Source organism: Phoca vitulina, unplaced genomic scaffold (genome assembly GCF_004348235.1).
Source record: "Phoca vitulina isolate PV1807 unplaced genomic scaffold, GSC_HSeal_1.0 scaffold21, whole genome shotgun sequence".
NCBI lineage: Eukaryota > Metazoa > Chordata > Mammalia > Carnivora > Phocidae > Phoca > Phoca vitulina.
The window spans coordinates 23,723,715-23,743,283 of record NW_022589724.1 but is presented as its reverse complement, the minus strand read 5'-3'; the positions used below and the strand labels follow the sequence as shown (position 1 = coordinate 23,743,283).

The 19,569-nt window shown below is 44.6% G+C and overlaps 1 protein-coding gene across 1 annotated transcript; it reads right to left on the bottom strand.

The window, feature by feature from the left end:
* Positions 1–589: 589 nt before the first annotated feature.
* Positions 590–18,732, bottom strand: RABEPK (Rab9 effector protein with kelch motifs). The gene is made up of 8 exons (XM_032418835.1): positions 18,690–18,732; positions 16,689–16,747; positions 13,861–14,018; positions 10,453–10,605; positions 6,659–6,820; positions 3,956–4,105; positions 1,461–1,610; positions 590–968 (listed from the first exon to the last, which is right to left on the bottom strand). Exons 2-8 carry the CDS (start codon positions 16,739–16,741, stop codon positions 676–678), a joined length of 1,119 nt encoding a protein of 372 aa, XP_032274726.1. The 5' UTR covers positions 16,742–16,747; positions 18,690–18,732; the 3' UTR covers positions 590–675.
* Between the last annotated feature and the right edge of the window lie 837 nt (positions 18,733–19,569).

Sequence of the window (19,569 nt, the reverse complement as noted above, 5' to 3'; positions counted from 1 at the left end):
CCCCAACAGCTCTCAGTACCAAATGCCAACAGGCTGCACCTCTTTCTGGAGAGCAGCTCTGAATTCTAGAAAGATACACTTCAACCTGTAAATGTCCACTCCCTGATTTATACAGCCTAATTCCGCAACATTTTTGGGGTCAATTTTTTTTAAAAGACTTTATGTAATCTCTACACCCAATGTGGGGCTTGAATTTACAACCCTGAGATCAAGTGTCACATGCTCTACTGACTAAGCCAGCCAGGTGCTCCTCTGTGATCAATATTCTGAAGCAATCACACTTAACTTAGGCTGTATTGCTGGTAAAACCCTTTTAATAGAGGTTTTTGCACTTGGGCTATCCATTTTTTCACCTACCAAAGTAGGTAAGAGCAAGAGGGCTACATGTATAGTGCAAAAAATATTTTGGAGGTATAGGGACGCCTGGGTGGCTCAGTTGGTTAAGCGTCTGCCTTCGGCTCAGGTCATGATCCCAGGGTCCTGGCATCGAGTCCCGCATCGGGCTCCCTGCTCCGCGGGGAGCCTGCTTCTCCCTCTGCCTCTGTCTCTCTCTCTGTCTCTCATGAATAAATAAATAAAATCTTTAAAAAAAAAAAATATTTTGGAGGTATAAAATAGCTAAGGTTTCATTTAACTTTCCTGAAAGTTTGTCATTTAATAAAAATGTAGAATTTATTAGTCAACTACAGTCACAATACAGTCATTATAGATTTCCCCTTCTGTATTCATCCCGCCGAACACAAAACAGAGCAATGTGTCTGTCTGACTTTCCTCATGTAAATCACCACCTTGGGTCACTCCTTTTTTGGTGGACTCCCCTTTCTCTGTATCACAGTTTAGAGTGACAGAATTTGAATCTTCTTTCTCAGAAGTACACATCACTGGCCACGGAATGACACACATGGAATGATCCAACCGTCCGGGGGGTAGAAAAGTATCAAATTTAAGCAAGGTCCAATGCTGCTTTTCTATGTTAGAGAAAAGACAAATATACAAAGACTCTGTGTTAAGACATTTCCAGAAATGCTCAGTGATTTGCTGTATCAGCCCTAACAGAAATAGGAAATAAAAGAAAAAAAAAAATCTGGGGCGCCTGGGTGGTGCAGCGGGTTAGGCATCTGACTCTTGGTTTTGGCTGAGGTCCTATTTTCAGGGTTGTGAGATCGAGCCCTGCATCTGGCTCCGCACTCAGTGTGGAGTCGGCTTGGGATTCTCCCCCTCCCTCTGCCCCTCCCGTTCTTGCTGTCTCTCTTTCTCTAAAATAAATAAATCTTAAAAAAAAAAAAAAAAAAAAACAAAAAACTAATGGCAGTGTTACTGCTTCCATGATGTCATTCATTCCCTAGAAGTTTGGTTTTCATTCCTTTGGATTTAGATGTGGAGGGAAAAGCCAAAGCACTGTAATACTTTTCAAAGAATGGTCACATTTGTTTAAAGACCCACAGTGAACACCTGCTCACCTATGTGATACTGGTACATTGTATCCAGGGCTCCTGTGGGAGTCATCCCTCCAAAGACATACAGGTGTTTCCCCACAGCCACAGCTGAGTGGGCAGCACAGCCTGTGGGAGATGCCCCAGTGGGACTTAGCTTCTGCCACTTCATATCACCTGCCAAGAGAAAGAGAGCGGGTACAATGTGACCTAGAATATGGACTCCACCTTACCTGTCAGACTCCTGCAGTGCGCAAACCAATCACTGAAGGTCATTCGCTAAGCACTGTGGGAGGTAATACAGCAAGGTTTAAGGGGCACAGAAATTACTTGGGGGAGCTTCAAATTCTGTTTGGGTGTCCAGGGAGGGAGGAGGACCTCAGTAGTCTATAGTTTTAGCAAGCGTCTCAGGTGATTCTGATATAAGTGGTCTTTGGAGCACACTGAATAATAGGATATTATCTTTGGTGACTGTCACCATTTACTAATTTGGAGCCCGGAAGAAGTTGAGTTCCATGTCTGTGTGTGCACGTTTTAAATACTAGCAGTTCCTTAGAAAGCAACTTTATGAGTGTTGGCTAGGCACTTTAAAGATTTTGCTTGCTCACGACAGTCCTCTGAAACTGCTATTACTTCTGCCTACTCTCTTTTTACTGGTGAAGAAACAGAATCAAAGAGGGAGACACTTGTCCAAGATCAAACAGCCAGCAAGAGGCACAGCTAGCCTGATACTCGGGTCTGATGCTAGAACCTGTGTTCTCCACACTGTAAGGTGTTGCCTCAAGCACCTGCTCCCAACCTATTTCTGCAAGGATATTTGCATCTTTTCAAACAAGCGTTGAAATGAGGCATGATATTATTGGATTTTAGGTTTAGAGAATTACCAGGGTAGGAAAGGAAGAGAAATAGCCAGAAAGTAGTTCCTCAGCTGAGGGAGTAGGGCTTTCTTTTTTAAAATACGCATTAAGGAGCGCCTGGGTGGCTCAGTAGTTAAGCGTCTGCCTTCGGCTCAGGTCATGATCCCAGGGTCCTGGAATCGAGCCCTGCATTGGGCTCCCTGCTCCGCGGGAAGCCTGCTTCTCCCTCTCCCACTCCCCCTGCTTGTGTTCCCTCTCTTGCTGTGTCTCTCTCTGTCAAATAAATAAAATCTTAAAAAAATATATGCCTTAAAACCCCAGTTGAGGGGCGCCCAGGTGGCCCAGTCGGTTAGTATCTGCCTTTGGCTCAGGTCATGATCCCAGCATCCTGGGATCAAGCCCTGTGTCTGGGTCCCTGCTCAGCAGGGAGCCTGCTTCTCCCTCTCCCTCTGCCCCTCCCCCATCCCCCCGCTCGTGCTCTCACTCTCTCACTGTTGAAAAAATAAAGTCTTTTAAAAAATAAACAAATAATTTAAAAATAAAATCCCAGTTGACTACTGCAAGGAACACTTCTGTGAAGATATTTTCCATCTGTCAATTCAAGGCAGGGGCCCAGCATCTCAGAGTTGGAAGGGAGATCACCCAACCTAGCCAAAACAAGAATCCCAGCCAGTGTCACCTAGCCTCAGATGTCACCAAACCAGAGAATCCATTGTTGGGCAAGGTAGCCCAATACACTACATAGCAGTTCTCGTGCCTTCTGCCCACTGTTCCAATTCTTGTAGTCTAAAGTAACGCAAAAGATGTTCATTTGTTTGCCCGTTCAAGATACACACTCATCACCCTCAATCTACCAGACACTGTGTTAAGTGCTGGAAATATACTGGGAAACAAAAGAGACATAGCCCCTGACCTAAGGAAGCTCACAGTCTGAAAGAATGACTCAGAATAAGTGGAGGATCTCTATGACACATCAGCCCTTCAGACCCTTAGAGACAATTCTCATGTTCTCCCTAACTTTCCTCTTCCTCGTGTGTGTGTGTGTGTGTGTGTGTGTGTGTGTGTGTGTGTGTGTGTGTTTAAGATTTATTTATTTGAGAGAGAGAGGGAGAGCACAGAGGGAGAAGCAGACTCCCCGCTGAGCAGAAAGCCCCATGTGGGACTCAGTCCCAGGACCCGGAGATCATGACCTGAGCCGAAGGCAGATGCTTAACCGACTGAGCCACTGAGGCACTCTTCTTCCTGGTGTTTTCAACCATTTACCATGGCAATTCTGGTCACCAACCTCCAGACACACTCGAAGTTGTCCATGCCCCTCATGGGCATAGGGTTAGTCGTTGATGCCAGCCAGGGAATCCAGTCAGGGAACACAAAGCATAATGAATTTTAATGAAAGAGTAGGGTTGTTGGAAGCATAAGAGATAATTAATGGCTGTGTACATAGCAAGTACTCAGAAAGGGATTGCTTTCATTGGTATTATTATTATTATTATTATTATTCAGGCCACATTTGACAGAAATCTAGCCAAGATTCTGCTGGTTGGCCAAGGTACCCACACTTATGAGCAAAGCTATATTCTATCAAAGCAAATATGCTTTTATTAAATAAAATATTATTTAATTTTAAGCAGACAAGCCCCCATGCCCTCTACCCTACTTACTTACTTATATCAATGCAATGGAGATCATCATAGAATTTGTCCCCTGCCAAGCCTCCGTGGATGAAGAGCTTTGTCCCTGCTGCCACCATCACATGACCATGCCGGGGGGATGGAGGTTTTCCAAGTGTCTCTGGCTGTGACCAGGTCAGAGTGTCTAGAAAAGTAAATTCATTGACATCAGATGAAAAAGCTAGGAAGAACATGAGAAACAGACCCAAGCTTCATTTCCCAGCAAGCACAGATGCTCAAAGCAGAAAGTGACCTTGGGGTCATTCACTCCAACGTGCCAACCCAATCCAGGTCTCCCTTCTCCTACAGCCTGCACAGCCTCGGCCTGAACACTTCCGGGGCTGGAGAATTCACTACCTAACATGCCTGCCCCTTCTACAGGGCATTAGGAGACTATTCCTTGCTTTGACCTGGAACTGCCCCGGAGTTCAAAAGAATGAGTCTGCTTCTTCCCTGACAGGCCTTCAGAGTCTTCCTTTTTCAAGACAATATCTTTAATTGATTTGCTGGAAGCGTGGGGGAAAAAAAAGACTACTTTGGAAGTTAGCAGGACCTGCTAAAGTGGCAGTATAAGGTGAGAGTCAGAACACAGGGCACGGAGTTAAAACTGGCTCATTTCACTGAATAACTTTGTGGCCTCGCACCAGTGAATTCCTTAAGCTCTAGTTTTTACAGTTGTAAAATGGGGATAAAGATACTACCTAGCTCTCAGGGTTCAAGTATGGATTAAATGGGATGATGTACATAAAGCACAGGCTCAGAGGAAGCACTCAGTGCATGAGAGTTTGTGTTAGAATTACTGTTTGTGCCTGAAGGTTGTGCATGGAGCCCCACTGTTCGAAGGAATACAGTTTGAAATAATCTGAAAAAGGTTTATGCACAAACACATTCATCACAGCATTGTTTGTAATAGAGAAGAACTGAAAATAGCTTCAGTGCACCAACAGGTGACTGGTTGTTATTGCTACAGTCAAGATAGAATACTATGTATTTACTAAAAATGTTGATAATTGAGGCACCTGGCTGGCTCAGTCAACAGTGCATGGGACTCTTAATCTCAGGGTCAGTTCAAGCCCTACATTGGGCGTGGAGCCTACTTAATACAAACAAATAAATAAAAATATTGAAGACTTCACGATCACAGGGGAAGTGCTTAAGTGAAAAATATAGGATACAATATTACATGTAGAATTATCTCTGCTATTTTTAAAGATTTTATTTATTTTATTAAGTAAACTCTACCCCCAATGAGTGCCATGCTCTACCAACTGAGCCAGCCAGGTGCCCCATCTCTGCTATTAAAAAAAAAAAAAAAAAGATTGGATGGAAACACACTGAGATCTTAATACTTCGGGAGTGATAGTATTATATATATATGTACATAGAGTATATATATATATACATACATTTTCTTCCTCATTCCTTAGAGTTTCATGTATTCAAAACCAACATTATTTAACATTTTAAAAACTGCCTTAAAAGATTTGCAAAGCCCATTCTTTCAGGAAAGAGAAAAGTCATACTGTGATGTGTCTTCATTCTTCCCATTTTACTTTGTAAGTTTGAAATTTTGCTTATTACATCTTCTCAAAAAAAGGGCTGCATCTCTTGTGAAAAACACACATGAAAACTATTTTTGTCACATGTTATATGTAAATTGTTATTCATAAATGCCCACTAGTAAGAGGAAGAAGTGCAAATAAATGCTCCTTACACAAAATCCTGGCAAGAGGTCTCATAATTCTAAATGTTTGCATCATTTTCACCCAGTAATTCCACTCCATCTCCTCCATATAAATGTTTGTAATACATAAAAAATTAATGTATATGTTCACTGCAACACTGTCAGCAAAAAGCCAATCAGTAGGAAAATGAATGAATGAATGAATAAGGAATACCCACAGGATATGCTCTGCAAGGAAATTGGTACTGACTTGGAAGACATCCATGATGTGTTATTAAATGGAGGGACCATTAACAGTTCATATTCCTGAGGTGCTCCCTATATGCTAGGCACTGTGCTATGCACTATATCACATTATCTCATTTAATCTTCCCAGCTCTTTTTAGTAGGCACTATTACTATCTCTATTTTACAGATCAGCAAACTAAGACCTAGAGAGATTAACTAATCAAAAGTAATCCAGAAAGTATGTGTCAGATCTGGTCCTGCATCCAGGCTAGGTGGCTTCGAAATACATGCTTTCAGCTCCTGAGATTTAGCCTCACCCCTGCCTAAGTAAGCTGTAGAACGGTATTTATAATCTGATCCCATGTATGTGTTTTAAGGTTTCTATATCATTTCAAAATTCACAGAAAATTCATAAATGTCCATTTACACATATATGTATGATTTAGAAATGCATAGGCAAGTCTGGAAGGAGACATCAGGAACTGCTAAGAGTTTTTCCCTCTGTTTGGGGAGTGGGAAGGAAAGGCTAAAGGGGAAACTTTCACTTTTTTTGCTTTATAAATTACGCTGTTTAAATATTTTAAATTGATCATTTATACCTTTTTAAATGCACATGTTGCTGTGGGAGGGACATATTAGCTAACGGACACGTCGAAGACATCTAGAAGTGAGACACTCAGACAAAGTGTCATTTTCTATCCCCTGCCTCCTACATCAGGTAAGCTGCAGGCTGGGGTGGCTCTGACCTGGTTAAGTGGCAGCCCCAAGGGACCCGCCAGTCCATACTTGCGTCAAACACATGCAGCTTCACATCCTGCACAGGCTGGGCACCTCTCTCTCCGCCCCCAAAGACATACAGCTGGTTTCCAATGGCTGCAGAGGATGTGTGGAATGTTCTTGGAGATGGTGGAGGGCTGGTCACCTCTGGCATGGTCCAAGTCCTCGTTTCTGGTCCAGAGAGAGAAGGCAGGCACCTAAAATATCCAGGCTGATGGACCTCTGATCTTGACTCTGAGGCTAGGCAGGGTTACCTTCCACACCCCCAACCCCAACGGGGACAGCAGAGGTCCAGGTAAGTAGGGTTCTTGTGCCAGCGAAGTCAAGGCAGGGTAGCAGGGGATACTGAGAATTTTCCCAGATTGAGTCAAATCCCCAAGATTGAAAAGTCACACACACAATTAAGAATGAGGTCGATTTGGTTTTGGAGATCTTCCTTCAAACATCCTCTCTGAACGCTCTTCTCCTTTGTTCACTTCCCTGCCCTGGGCCCATTCAGAGGAGCCCAACACCTGCCAAAATTCTCCCCACTAGAGGCTAGAACTAAATGTGCCCAATTTCCCAGAACACGTGGCCATTAAAAGAAAATAGACAAAGCAATCACAGTGTCAGCAGTAATAATAATAGCTCCTTCTAAATAGTATGTGCTAAGTAGATATTAGTTTCTCCATTTTATAGATAAGGGAACTGAAGCAGAGACAGATGAAGTCATTTGTTTAAAGTGACATGGCTAGGGGCGCCTGGCTGCCTCAGTCAGTGGAGTGTGCAACTCTTGATCTTGGGGTTGTGAATTTGAGCCCCACGCTGGATGTAGAGATTTACTTAAAAAATAAAATCTTAAATAAAATAAAGTGACATGGCTAATAAATGGCTGAGTTGGGATTCAGATTCCATTTGGATAACACCAAGATCTACATATTTTCCACTCTTCTGACTTGAGAATAAAATTTAGCCACCTGGGGGAGGTGCAAAGAAGCTTCTCTCTTTTTAGAATACAGCATGAGTTTTATAGAAACAGATGCATTAATCAAGCACCTTCCTTGTGCAGAATCACTGTCCTTAGCATTCTGTCTGTCATCCCCACTTAACTCTAGGAGGTGGCTGGAAAGCATCCTCATTTTGCAGATGAGGGAACTGAAGCTCAGAAAATTTAAATCCTTCCCCCCAGGTCACAGCGCTTGTGAGTAGCAGAGCAGAGGTTTGAACTCAGATCTGTCAAGACCCCCACACTCGCGCCACCACAGCACACCAGGATTTCTTGCCTGGGAAATTCTGAGCCTTTGTAAAGGTCTTCATTCAGCATATACAGAGTGCCACAGGAAGCATCTGTAGTATGTATGGGACTCAAACATGAACCTCGAGACGAAACAAGTCTCAGCCTATATCCAAAGCAAAATGTAATTCTCTCTAGAGCTATGGATCTTGGGGAGCTTTTGGATCTTAAGGGGAGTTAGAAGGTGCACAACCTCGGGGATCAGAAGATCCTGAGATTGTGTCGCTCCCAAGTCAAAACACTAGCACAAATAATCACAAAGGAGTCCTAAGCCATTTGACAGACTGGCCTTAGTAACAAAATAGCTAACGATTCACATTTTTCATATTTCTCGGGCATGGTGTCAAATTATACTTTCTAGGAGAGGAAAGGGATCTGGTAGAAAATCAACTCCTCTGACAGAGGCTTCCCAAATTCTCTGTATTTTATTCAAATGGATGCCATCATTGAAAATCAACAGGCCAGGGATCCAGAACTGATTTCCATCTGCCAAACCATAGCTATATCAACCACAACCACAATTATCGAGCATTAACTGTGTGCCAGGCATTGAGTAAATTTAAATCCTTGCCAAACTTAACAAGGTAAGAACTATGACTATCCCAATGTGATGAAAGACCAACTGTTTGCAAACAAGCATCTGATTGAGAGAGCACTGGGCAAGAGCTGACATGTGAAAAATGTCAAGGGTGCTAATCGTTAACAAAATGTGTATTTAAATAAATAGATACAAATTTGTTGGCCTATCAAATCAGCAGTGTTTAAAAATGATAAATTAAGGGGTGTCTGGCTGACTCAGTCAGGTAGACCATGCGACTCTTGGATCTCAGGGTTGTGAGGTCAAGCCCCACATTGGGCCCAGAGATTACTTAAAAACAAAATCTTGGGGCACCTGGATGGCTCAGTTGGTTAAGCATCCGACTCTTGATTTCAGCTCAGGTCTTGATCTCAGGGTTGTGAGTTCAAGCCCATGTGAGTTTGAGCCCCATGTTCAAGCCCCCGGTTGTGAGTTCAAGCCCCATTAAAATTAATAAATAAAATATAAAAAAAAAGATAAATTCCGTGCCAGTCAGGAGTGAAAATGCACTACTGATCATAGCTGGAGGGAGGAGCAGTTGGAAAATTCTGGAGAGCAATTGGGTAGCATGTATCAAAAGTTTTTTAGTTCTGGGCATGAATTCTAAGCAAACAACTGTCAAAGACTTCTGAACAAAGATGTTCACACTTTCGTTATTTATAATGGCAAAAATCTGAAAACAAACTAAATCATGGTATTATCACAAAATGGAGTATCATGCAGCCATTAAAAGCGATGTTAAAGCAAAGTTAATAGGAAACCATTTCTACAGTAATTACGAAATTCAAAGGAAAAAGGTACAATAGTGTAGGGGTGAAATAGTATGAACTCAGACTTACAGAAATGCAGAGAAATAAAAGGAAGGAAGTATACAGAGAGGTTATCAGTAGCCTGAATGTCACAGGATCGTGGATGTCTTTTGTCCACTTTATGCTTTTCAAATATTTTACAATGAATTATGTTTATAAAGAGAAAACAACAAAAAAAATTTTAACTACAATTTTTAGCAAAAAGACACGTCCACTTCCCATGGTGGTTCAGGAACATCCTCTCAGGAGAGCTGTTCCTAAACTGCTTCGTCTGTGATAAAACTGCCAGTTACACTAGGCAGGAACTTTGCACTGTTTGGCTAAAAGAAACATAAAAGGAGGATCTAGGTCAGGGTTTCTTAACTTTGGCACTACCGGCATTTGAGCCTGGATAATTTGCTATTATGGGGGCTGTCCTGTGTCCTACAGGATGGATAGCAGCATCTCTGGCCTCTGCCCACTAGATGCCAGTAGCAGCCCCCCAAGTCCCTAGCTTGATCACCAAAAATGTGTCCAAACGTGGCCAAATGTCCCCTAGGGGACACAATCACCCCTACTTGAGACCCCCTGATCTAGGTAACAGGTTCTAGGCTGGTTTAGTCACTAACTCCCTGGTGACTTTAGGAAACTCACTTCCCCTGGACTTGGGTCGCCCACTTGGCATAGCTGTTCTCTGAAGTTTCTTCCAGCTTTGGCTTTTAAGAAGTTGATAATTGGACATGTTATGAGGTGCGGGGGGTGGGGGCGGGGTGGGGATGTAATTCTGTTATTTTCATATTCTTCCAGAAGTTAAAATTCCTATTTTCAGGCACCTGGGTGGCTTAGTCAGTTAAGCGTCCGCCTTCGGCTCGGGTCATGATCTCAGGGTCCTGGGATCGAGCCCCACATCGGGCTCCCTGCTCATTGGGGGGGGTCTGCTTCTCCCTCTCTCTCTCTAGCCCTCTCCCCCGCTTGTGCTCTCTCGCTTTCTCTCTCAAATAAATAAAATCCTTAAAAAAAAATAAAAAATAAAAATTCTTATTTTCTATGAGGTCAGCAAAGTTAAATGAATTATTCAGGACAATCCAAATGAGTTTTGATCCAGGAAATGGAATCGGATTTATTTCTTTATTTAGGTAAATAAAAATAACTTTTGGCTACTTACCAGGATTCAGAACTTGTAGGCAATTTCGATTTCCTGACTGGTCAGCACCTCCAAACACCCAGATGGTATGAGGTGCACAAGAGGGAATGAAGCTGGCATGCTCGTAACGGGGCAAAAGGCCCTCCGCGGCAGCCAAATCCCACCGGTGTGTTCCTAGAAGACATTTCACTCATTTCAATCACCCTGCATTGGAGCTGCCAATTGCTTCTATCAGTTGACAGCCTTGGGGGACGGTAGTGAGGAGAAAGGGGTCAAAGGCATAAGTGAACAACCATCAGGTCACTAACAGGGAATATGATCAAATTCTAAAAAGTTCTATAATAGAACTTCAGGGGCTGTCTGCCTAGTCCAGAAACCCTCCTCTAGGGAAACTGTCCCCGTTCTCCCAACCCCGGGGGTAGAGATCGCAGAAGACCTATTTGTACTACAACACCTTGGCTTTGATTGGGTCAAAGGTAGTCACTTGACCCAAAATGGGTCCATCAGATCCTCCTTCCAGAGAAGTTGGAATTCAAACAGATTTCTGGATTTCTTCTATCATATGTGGAGAAGCAGCTAAAGCCAAAGTATGGAGAAGAGAAAAGAAACATCTACATAAAGAAGCAGATCTCCCTAGAGAGAGTGAGGGAGAAGGTAGATGGTTTCTGATGGCTTTCCAATTCCTATTTCTGCTCTTTCCTGAGGCTAGGCTGTTTCCTATGTTTGGATTCTTCCCTTTTTTTTTTTTTTTTTGCCAGTTTAAGAGAGTTTCTATTACCTGCAACTAAACAATTTCTGGCTCAAACAGGTTCACAAACGCCAAGGGGAGTAAGCTATTATCCCCATTTTACAGGACACTGAAGCCCAGATGGTTTAGACAGGTTAGCCAGGGTCACAAAGCTAGTACTAGGTCCCACCAAAGATGTACATGAACTAGACAGTGAGTTTCTTGAGGGCTGGAAGAGATTTCACTTGCCTTTGATTTCCTACTGCCGGGTGTAGAAATTCAAATGCCTATGTAGGAGGGAACGTGGCAAATTGGGGGATGAGAACCCCAATGAGAAGCGGCATCTCTACTGTTGCCATGTAGACATGGAGGCCTACTGATGTCAGATCTCCCAAAATTATCAGGAGAAGCCAAACCATTTCCATTTTTATATGTAGACCCTTGCACATTCAGTTGGTGAACAACTTAGATTAAAACGATAACAGCAACGTGACATGGACCTAACAAAACATATATGTGGGCCACTGGTTTTCTTCAGCCCATTGTGTATAGCACAGAGTGGTCACCGTTCATTCCTTCTTCATTCATTCATTCATCCATCAATCTATCCACCCAAATACTTAAAAAGCACCTACTCTGGGGGCACCTAGGTGGCTCAGTGGGTTAAGCATCTGACTCTTGATTTTGGCTCAGGTCATGATCTCAAGGACAGGAAATTAGGCCCCAAGTGGGGCTCTGCGCTCAGAGCACGGAGCCTGCTTAAAGAATCTCTCTTGCCCTCTCTCTCCGCCCCCCCCTTCTGTTTGTGCCCTCACTCACTCTCTCTCTCTCTTAAAAAAAAAAATTAATTTTTTAAAAAGCACATACTCTGTGCCAGGCACTATGGTAGTGGCTGGGGATACAATGAATGGTGAATAATATAACTATGTTCCTTGTTTCCAAGGAGCTTATACTCTTGTGGGGAAGACAGACAATCACATGTGGTAAGGGTTGTGAAGGGGGAATGGGAAAGTGAAGAATACTATGGAAATATAGAGGGCGAGTTATGACATTGTGATTTATATTAAGAAATATATATGTTATCTTTGTCAGTTCCAGGCACAGAGCTCTTAAAACCCTTGGAATTTCCCATATTATAAGATTGAAAAAGGTGTCTTATGTAACAAGCTCCTGTCAACCATACCTGGGTTTATGTTTATGGGGGGACTTCTGGAAAGCCCTAAGGATGGAGGCTGGTTGCCAGGGGAACCAACCATATGATCAGAAGGTTGGGACTTTCAGCCCCAGCCTCCCACCCCCACCTCTGGGAAGGGTAGAGGGGCTAGAGGTTGAATCAATCACCAATGGCCAGTAATTTAATCAATCATTCCTATGTAAAGAAGCCTCCAAAAAAAACCAGAAGAAGGAGTTTGGAAAGCATCCAGGTTGGTAAACACATGGAGGTGCTGGTAGGATGGTGCACCTGTAGAGGATATGGAAGCTCTGTGCCCTTCCCCCATACCTTGCCCTATGCATCTCTTCCACCTGGCTGTTCCTGAGTTATATCCTTTTATAATAAACCGGTGATCTAGTAAGTAAACTATTTTCCCAAGTTCTGTGAGCCACTCCAGCAAATTAATGGAAACCGAGGAGGGGATCATGGGAATCTCTGATTTATACTTGGTAGGTCAGAAGCACAGGTAACGAACTGAACTTTCAAGTAGTGTCTGGAGTAGGGAAGGAGTGGGAGGACTGAGCCCTTCACCTGTGGGATCTGATGCTAAGTCCTGGGGGATCTTGTCAGAACTGAATTGAGTTGGAGGACACTCAGCAGGTGCTGCAGAATTGCTTGGTGTGGGGAAAGATCCCCAGACATTTGGGGGCCAGAAATGAAGTACTGAGACTAGTGTCGAGAGGTACGAGTAGAGAAGGAACACAGAATGGTTTCTCCTTTCCGGTGATAGTGCCTAAACTAGTCCAGAAGTATCAGGCGAAGCTTCCTAATGGAAGTGATCATTAATCTGAGATTGGAAAGATGAATAGTAGCCAGGTGATAAGGAAAGGGAAGAGCTTTCCAAGCAGACGGAGCAATATGTACAAAGGGTTGGAGACCAGAAATTCAGACATGTCCAAGGAACTGAAGGATACTCAGTGTAGCAAATATGAGTTTGGGAGAGCCGAGAAATGAGTTGGGAAAGGCTTGAAACATGGGAGTGACATGGTCAGATTTGTATTTTAGACAATACTCTCCGGCTAGGTATAGAAAATGCATCATCCAGGGGTAAACTTGGAAGCAGTAAGACCAGAGAAGAGGCTGTTGGAATGTCTAATAGAGAAGCAATAATGCTTGGACTGTAGCAGTAGGCAATATGGACAGACAAGGATGAAGATGGAGAGACTTAGGACTTGGTGATTAATTGGATATGTGGATAGAAGAGGAGGTCTCTTCCTCTGTCTCCCAGAGGAATATTTGATGAAGGAATGGTTGGATGTCCAGGGCTCTAAACAGACTCTGTGGCCCCCAAAAAGAAGGTATTGGTTGGGTGGATGTATTCTAGAGGTCTGCTGAGACCTTAGGGACTTCTCAGTGATGTTCATTTTCTTAGAGGAGAACCCTGCTCTCTGGCCTGAACTGGTGTTCTTACGAATGCTCTCGTCATGTCCAGTAGCACCAGCTCTGCTCTCTGGCTACAGGGCACCTGCCCCGCAGCTGCTGGTCTTACCCAGATCCATGGTGTGCACATCTGAGAAGCTCCTGTTTGGATCTGCTCCGCCAACAATGAAGACCTTCCCTCTCTTGGCGTCACCAACTGGGGGTAAATATGAACAGCTGTGGCCAACCCGAGCACAGGGGCTGTCTCCAGTGGGGGTCAAGGTGTACCTGCCAGAGGGAGGATGCATTCAGGAGACCCGGGCAGCGGTGTGTTCTTTCCACTCCTCATGAAATACTCCCCAGAATGAGGGCTCTCATACACACACATACACACTAAGTTGTATCCAGCAAAGCGGTGTTTTCCCGATTAATAACACTACCTTCCATTTGCACATAACCTTTGACTTTTCAGTTTTGTCACTACTTTTGTCTCACATTAACCTAATGGGATGCACTGGACTAGTAACTGTCTCCATTGGGTGGGCAGGGAAACTGACAGCCAGAAAAGTTCAGTGGTGTGTCCTGGCACGAGATGGGAGTCATGAGTATGGTTTGTGAATTCAGGCAGACCAGGCGCAAGCCCCAGGTCAGATGCTTTCGAGATGTGTGACCCTTCAGAAGTCATTTAACCTTTCTAAACCTTCCTTAGTTTCCTCGTTTGTAAAATGAGGATGGCAGTAGTTCTTACCCGTGAAGGGTAAGAAAAGGTCTTGTAACAGCGCGGGAAGAGCTCAGTAAATGGTGGCTAGAGCTTCAGGTGCACTCACATAGGAATCTACTGTCCTAACGCTCTTTAGCCACTAGCCCGCGAGGCACTGTGAAGTAATATTCTCCAGGATGTATTGATTTTAAGAGCTTTCCCAGATTATTCATAACGCTTGAGTTGATGGAAGCCAGAGCTGGGACTCTGAAAAAAACAAATATAGGATCCATCCATCCCATTCTCTAAAGTTATTCTGAACACTGACTCTAAAAACATACTTCAAACTTCCTGGTTGGAAAAGAAAATTCTGTAGCTGTTTCAGACCCTGTCTCGTTAGACCTCTCTGGCATTTGGTAAGTCCTGACTCTTCCTTCCTTCTCATACCTTTCTCCTTATCTGGTTCCCCACATCCCTTACTTTTGGTTCTCCACCCATCTTTCTGGCTGCTCTTTTCTGTTTCCTGGCTCTGACCCCACTCCCACTAGCTGTTTCCTGAGCCTCAGTACCCCTGGATTCTCTTCCCTCCTCTACGTTCGCTTACCCTATCAAGTTCATCTGCATTGATGGTTTGTTTCAGTTACCACCCACCTATATATTCATCAGTGATTTCCAAGTCTCTATTTCTTTTCCAGATCTCTCTTCTGATAACCAGACTCACACATCCTAGTATCACCTGAATGATTACTAACAATATACCATGCCTGCTGCTAATTTTGTTACAATCCTGGTTTCCCTTAATCTGCACAAAATCCCTTTGAGGACAGTACTATTATCATCACCTGCTTTTTACAACTGAGGGCCCAAGACTTAGAAAGGTTAAATAACTTATCCAAGAGCACACAGCCACCCAGATACATGGTGAATAAGACAGAAAGTTCCTGCCTTCAGAGCCCTTACAGATTAGTTGGGAAGAGAAACATTAAATGGATAATTTCACAAATATCCATTTTATTTTAATTGTGCTGTAAAGGAGTACAAGGGAAATATTGCATGACAACATATCATAAGGGGACCTTACCCTATATAAGGAGAGGTGGGAGAAGGAGGTGGTCAGAGAAGGCTTCCTGAAGAGACATCATTTGAACTGAGCTCTGAAGTATGAGTAGAAGTTAGCAGGGCAAAGAGAGGGATGAAAGATGGAGGGAAAGAGTGACCCCAGGTAGAGACCAGCACATACAGTACCGGCGTTTGCAGTGCAAGGCATGTTAAAGAAGAGAAAGAGAACAAAGGATGAGTTAGGGTACTTGAGGTTGGAAAGACAGGCAGGGACAGATCATGCAAGGTCCAATGGGCCATTTTAAGGACTCTGCTTTTTATCTTAAGATCGAAGAAGCACAAGGGGTGCCTGGGTGACTCAGGTGGTTAAGCATCTGCCTTGGGCTTGGGTGATGATCTCAGGGTCCTGGGGTTGAGCCCTGCGTTGGGCTCCCTGCTCCGCGGGGAGCCTGCTTCTCCCTCTCCCTCTGCCCCTTCCCCCCCTCCTCATGTGCTCACACTCTCTCTCTCTCTCTCAATTTAATAAATAAAATCTTAAAAAAAAAACAACATCAGAGAGGCACAAAAGGGTTTTAAACCAGGGAATGCCAGGATCAGATTTATGTTGGCTGGAGAATAAGAGGGGACACCGGGAAGCCAAACTGAAAGACTCTCCTCCAAGGTCCTACAGAAGCACTGCCTTCTCCCTGAAGCCTTCCATGAGCCCTGTTTCAGTACTGACCACAAGTCCTCACCATCACCCGCTCAGTGCAGCCCAAGTGACGCCGAGACTATTCACCTTTGTACCTTCAGCACCTACATAGCAGCTGCCCGCCAGGCCAGTGTTAGCTGAATAAAGGGTTGGTTGAGCCAGCGGCCGAGAAACAGTAAGGCCAGTTTAATCCAAATCCACTTCCCTGAAAATCTTACAAGTGAGTCACAGCTTGAGGGAAGACACAGTGTTGGAGCTGAGGATGCCAGATGGTCAGTGCCTTACTCTTCCTAGCAAATGGATTTTAATAAAATCAACATCTCTCTGTGATAATTATTGCCCCACTATCTTTCCTCTGAAGACCCTTTCAGACAGTCTGAGTCTAATTACCAGCAACTACAGACAGTTTCATTCCTACCCTTTTTCATAGATGATCAAATATGTTAGTAAACTATGTAAAATGAAACAAAACTCATGCTTTTCTCTGTCTGACTCCTTCCTTACAGACCATGTTGCTTTCCTGGGCTTGCCTCCAGGCTCCAACACTGGTAGCAGCTTCATGGTGTCCTATGCATAAGAAAGAAAGGTACCTTTTAGACATTAATGATTATCTTCCACCTAAAACAGAACAAATCAGGTCACTTCCTTCCTTAAAAACTTTCCTTTTGATGTGCCACTTTCTAGGGCCTGATTAATTTGAATAAGCATTACCAACCCTTTGATATAAACTTATATTTGGGAGGCAAATATAACACAACTTTACTAACACAATTATAGAAGTTTTTGGCTAAAGTTTTCTGTGTGTCTGTGATTTTCAATTAAAAAAATTTGGGGGGGGGGTTGGTGCCTGGGTGGCTCAGTCAGTTAAGCGTCTGCCTTCAGCTCATGTCATGATCCCGGGGTCCTGGGATCGAGCCCCACATTGGGCTCTCTGCTCAGCAGGGTGTCTGCTTCTCCCTCTCCCTCTGCCTGCCGCTCCCCCTGCTTGTGTGCTCTCTCTCTCTCTCACTCTATCAAATAAATAAATAAAATCTTAATTTTTTTTTTCCAGGGGTCATAAAATGTTCACACTCATCAAAAGATAAAATGTTTTATGTTTTATTTATTTTTTTAAGGTTTATTATTTTTTAAAAAGATTTTATTTATTTATTTGACAGACAGCGAGAGGGAACACAAGCAGGGGCAGAGGGAGAGGGAGAAGCAGACTCCCTGCTGAGCAGGGAGCAGGACATGGGGCTCAATCCCAGGACCCTGGGATCATGACCTGAGCCGAAGGCAGACGCCTAACGACTGAGCCACCCAGGCGCTCCAGGTTTATTTCTTTTAGTAAACTCTACACCAAACATGGGGCTCAAACTCATGATCCGGAGATCAAGAGTTACATGTTCTTCCAGCTGAGCCAGCCAGGCACCCCAAAAGATAAAATATTTTATTTATTTTTTAAAGATATATTTGTTGGGGGGGGCAGAGGGAGAGGGAGAAGGAGTCCCAAGCTGACTCAGCCTGGAGTCTGATGAGTGGGCTGGATCCTACCACTCCAGAGATCACCACCCCAGCTGGAAACCAAGAGTTGAAGGCTTAACGGACTGTGCCACCCAGGCACTCCAAACAAAATATTTTAAAAGGCTGGGAAATACTGAACTCTGGGATAAATCCTGGCCTCAGCATGGCATTGAAAGCCTTCTGGACACAACCTTCTCAGGAACTCAGCTCCACAGTTTCTTGCTATAGTGAGCTATTCTTGCTATATTTGTTGTTTCTAACATGGCAGGCCCTTTCATATCTTGCATCTTGTGCTACTTCCCCTACCTGAAATGTCCCTTCCCTTCTTGTCAACTAGGAAACTCCCAGTGAACCTCCAAAGCCCAGTTCAATGTCCCCCCCCCCCCCCCCCCCCCCGCTTCTCAGTATAACCTTCCCTGATTTGTTGCTTTCCATTTACATCCTCAAGTTACTTCCTTCTCCCTCTGAAGGTTATCTGTCAAGCCACCATCATTGCAGGGATCACCCTGAATGTAATTATCTATTTAAAGGTCTCTAGATTAGATTCTAGACTAAATTCCAACAGAGGTGGGCCTCTCAGATTCATTCAGAGAACCTACCAATGGGCTCAGCTTAGAGTAGAACTGAGGGATGAGTGAATGAAGAAAGAAAATGGATGAGATTTCTGGGCGATAAATGGATAAATCCAACCTTTGGCCTAAGCCCCTGGCCGCGGTCCCCAAAACCCAGTGGGGTAAACTTCGCATGGGCGGGGACTTCTACAGCCACCCCTGCCGGTCCCATCCCCCAGTCCCATCCCCGCGTGGCAGCGATAGAGGATAGGAGTCAGGGTCGTGAGAGCACAGACTGGCTCCTTTCCGTCAATGTGGCCGGGCCGGAGTCCGATCACGCCCTCCCCAGCGCTCTCCACCCGGTCAGGGGCCACTACCCTACAGGATGAGACCGCCCCCGCCCAGGATAGCGTGAGACCCACCGCCCGGAGAACCCCAGACCCGGACCGCATTACCTGCGGCAGCTTAGGACGGTCCCGGGCTGTGGCTCCGCCCCTAACGTGGGCGGGGCTTGGGCCTTCGCCCCTCCCCCAGACCCGGAAGAGGGCGGCGGCCAACCGCTCTCCGGCTCTCGACTCCCAGGACCCGGCCTCCAGGGCGCGCCCTTGGAACGGGACCGGGAGACCTCCCCCCGTCGCCAGGCCGGAGAGTCGGCCAGGCTGTGCGTGTCTCGGGAACCAAACAGGCCGGCGGTCCCTGGAGCCGGTCCTCCCCAGCGGAGTGAATAAGCCAGGGCTACTTGGAAACGATTTACAAGCGAAATGCCGGGGGTTGGGCGTCCACTTGGACGACCCAAATTCCTTCGGCAGCAGGACTAGGGTATTTTCAGTTCCAGCGGCTGTTGGAAATGGTTTTTTGAAAGGGAGAGTTAAAGATGCTTTCCTAGGTGTGAAATCTCCCTGCGCGGTCCTTAGGCCACTTCAACCTTTGGCGCCTTAAACAGCTGACTCATTCCATAATTAGCGTTTGTGACTATGGCAGGCACTATGCCGAACCAAATGTGGCCCCTGGCCTCCTGGAGTTTACAGTCTAACTTAGAGAGAGAGAGATTAAACAGAAAAACAAATAACTAGGTACATTTGCAAAAAGTGCAAGGAATAAAAAGTTCATCAATGAGAGTATTCTTGGGGAAGTTACCTTTCTCTGGGCTTCAGGGTCACCCATCTGGAATATGGAGCTGATAAGATTTCTGTCACAAGGTTATGGTGGGGAAGACATGAGCTAATGAATATAAAGTGCTCAGTGGCTGGCACAGAGTTGGTCTTCTGTAGAGCGTAATGCTATTCCTAGCTATAAATGAAGTTTAGACACCAGTCCTGAGTTAGACTGCTCATT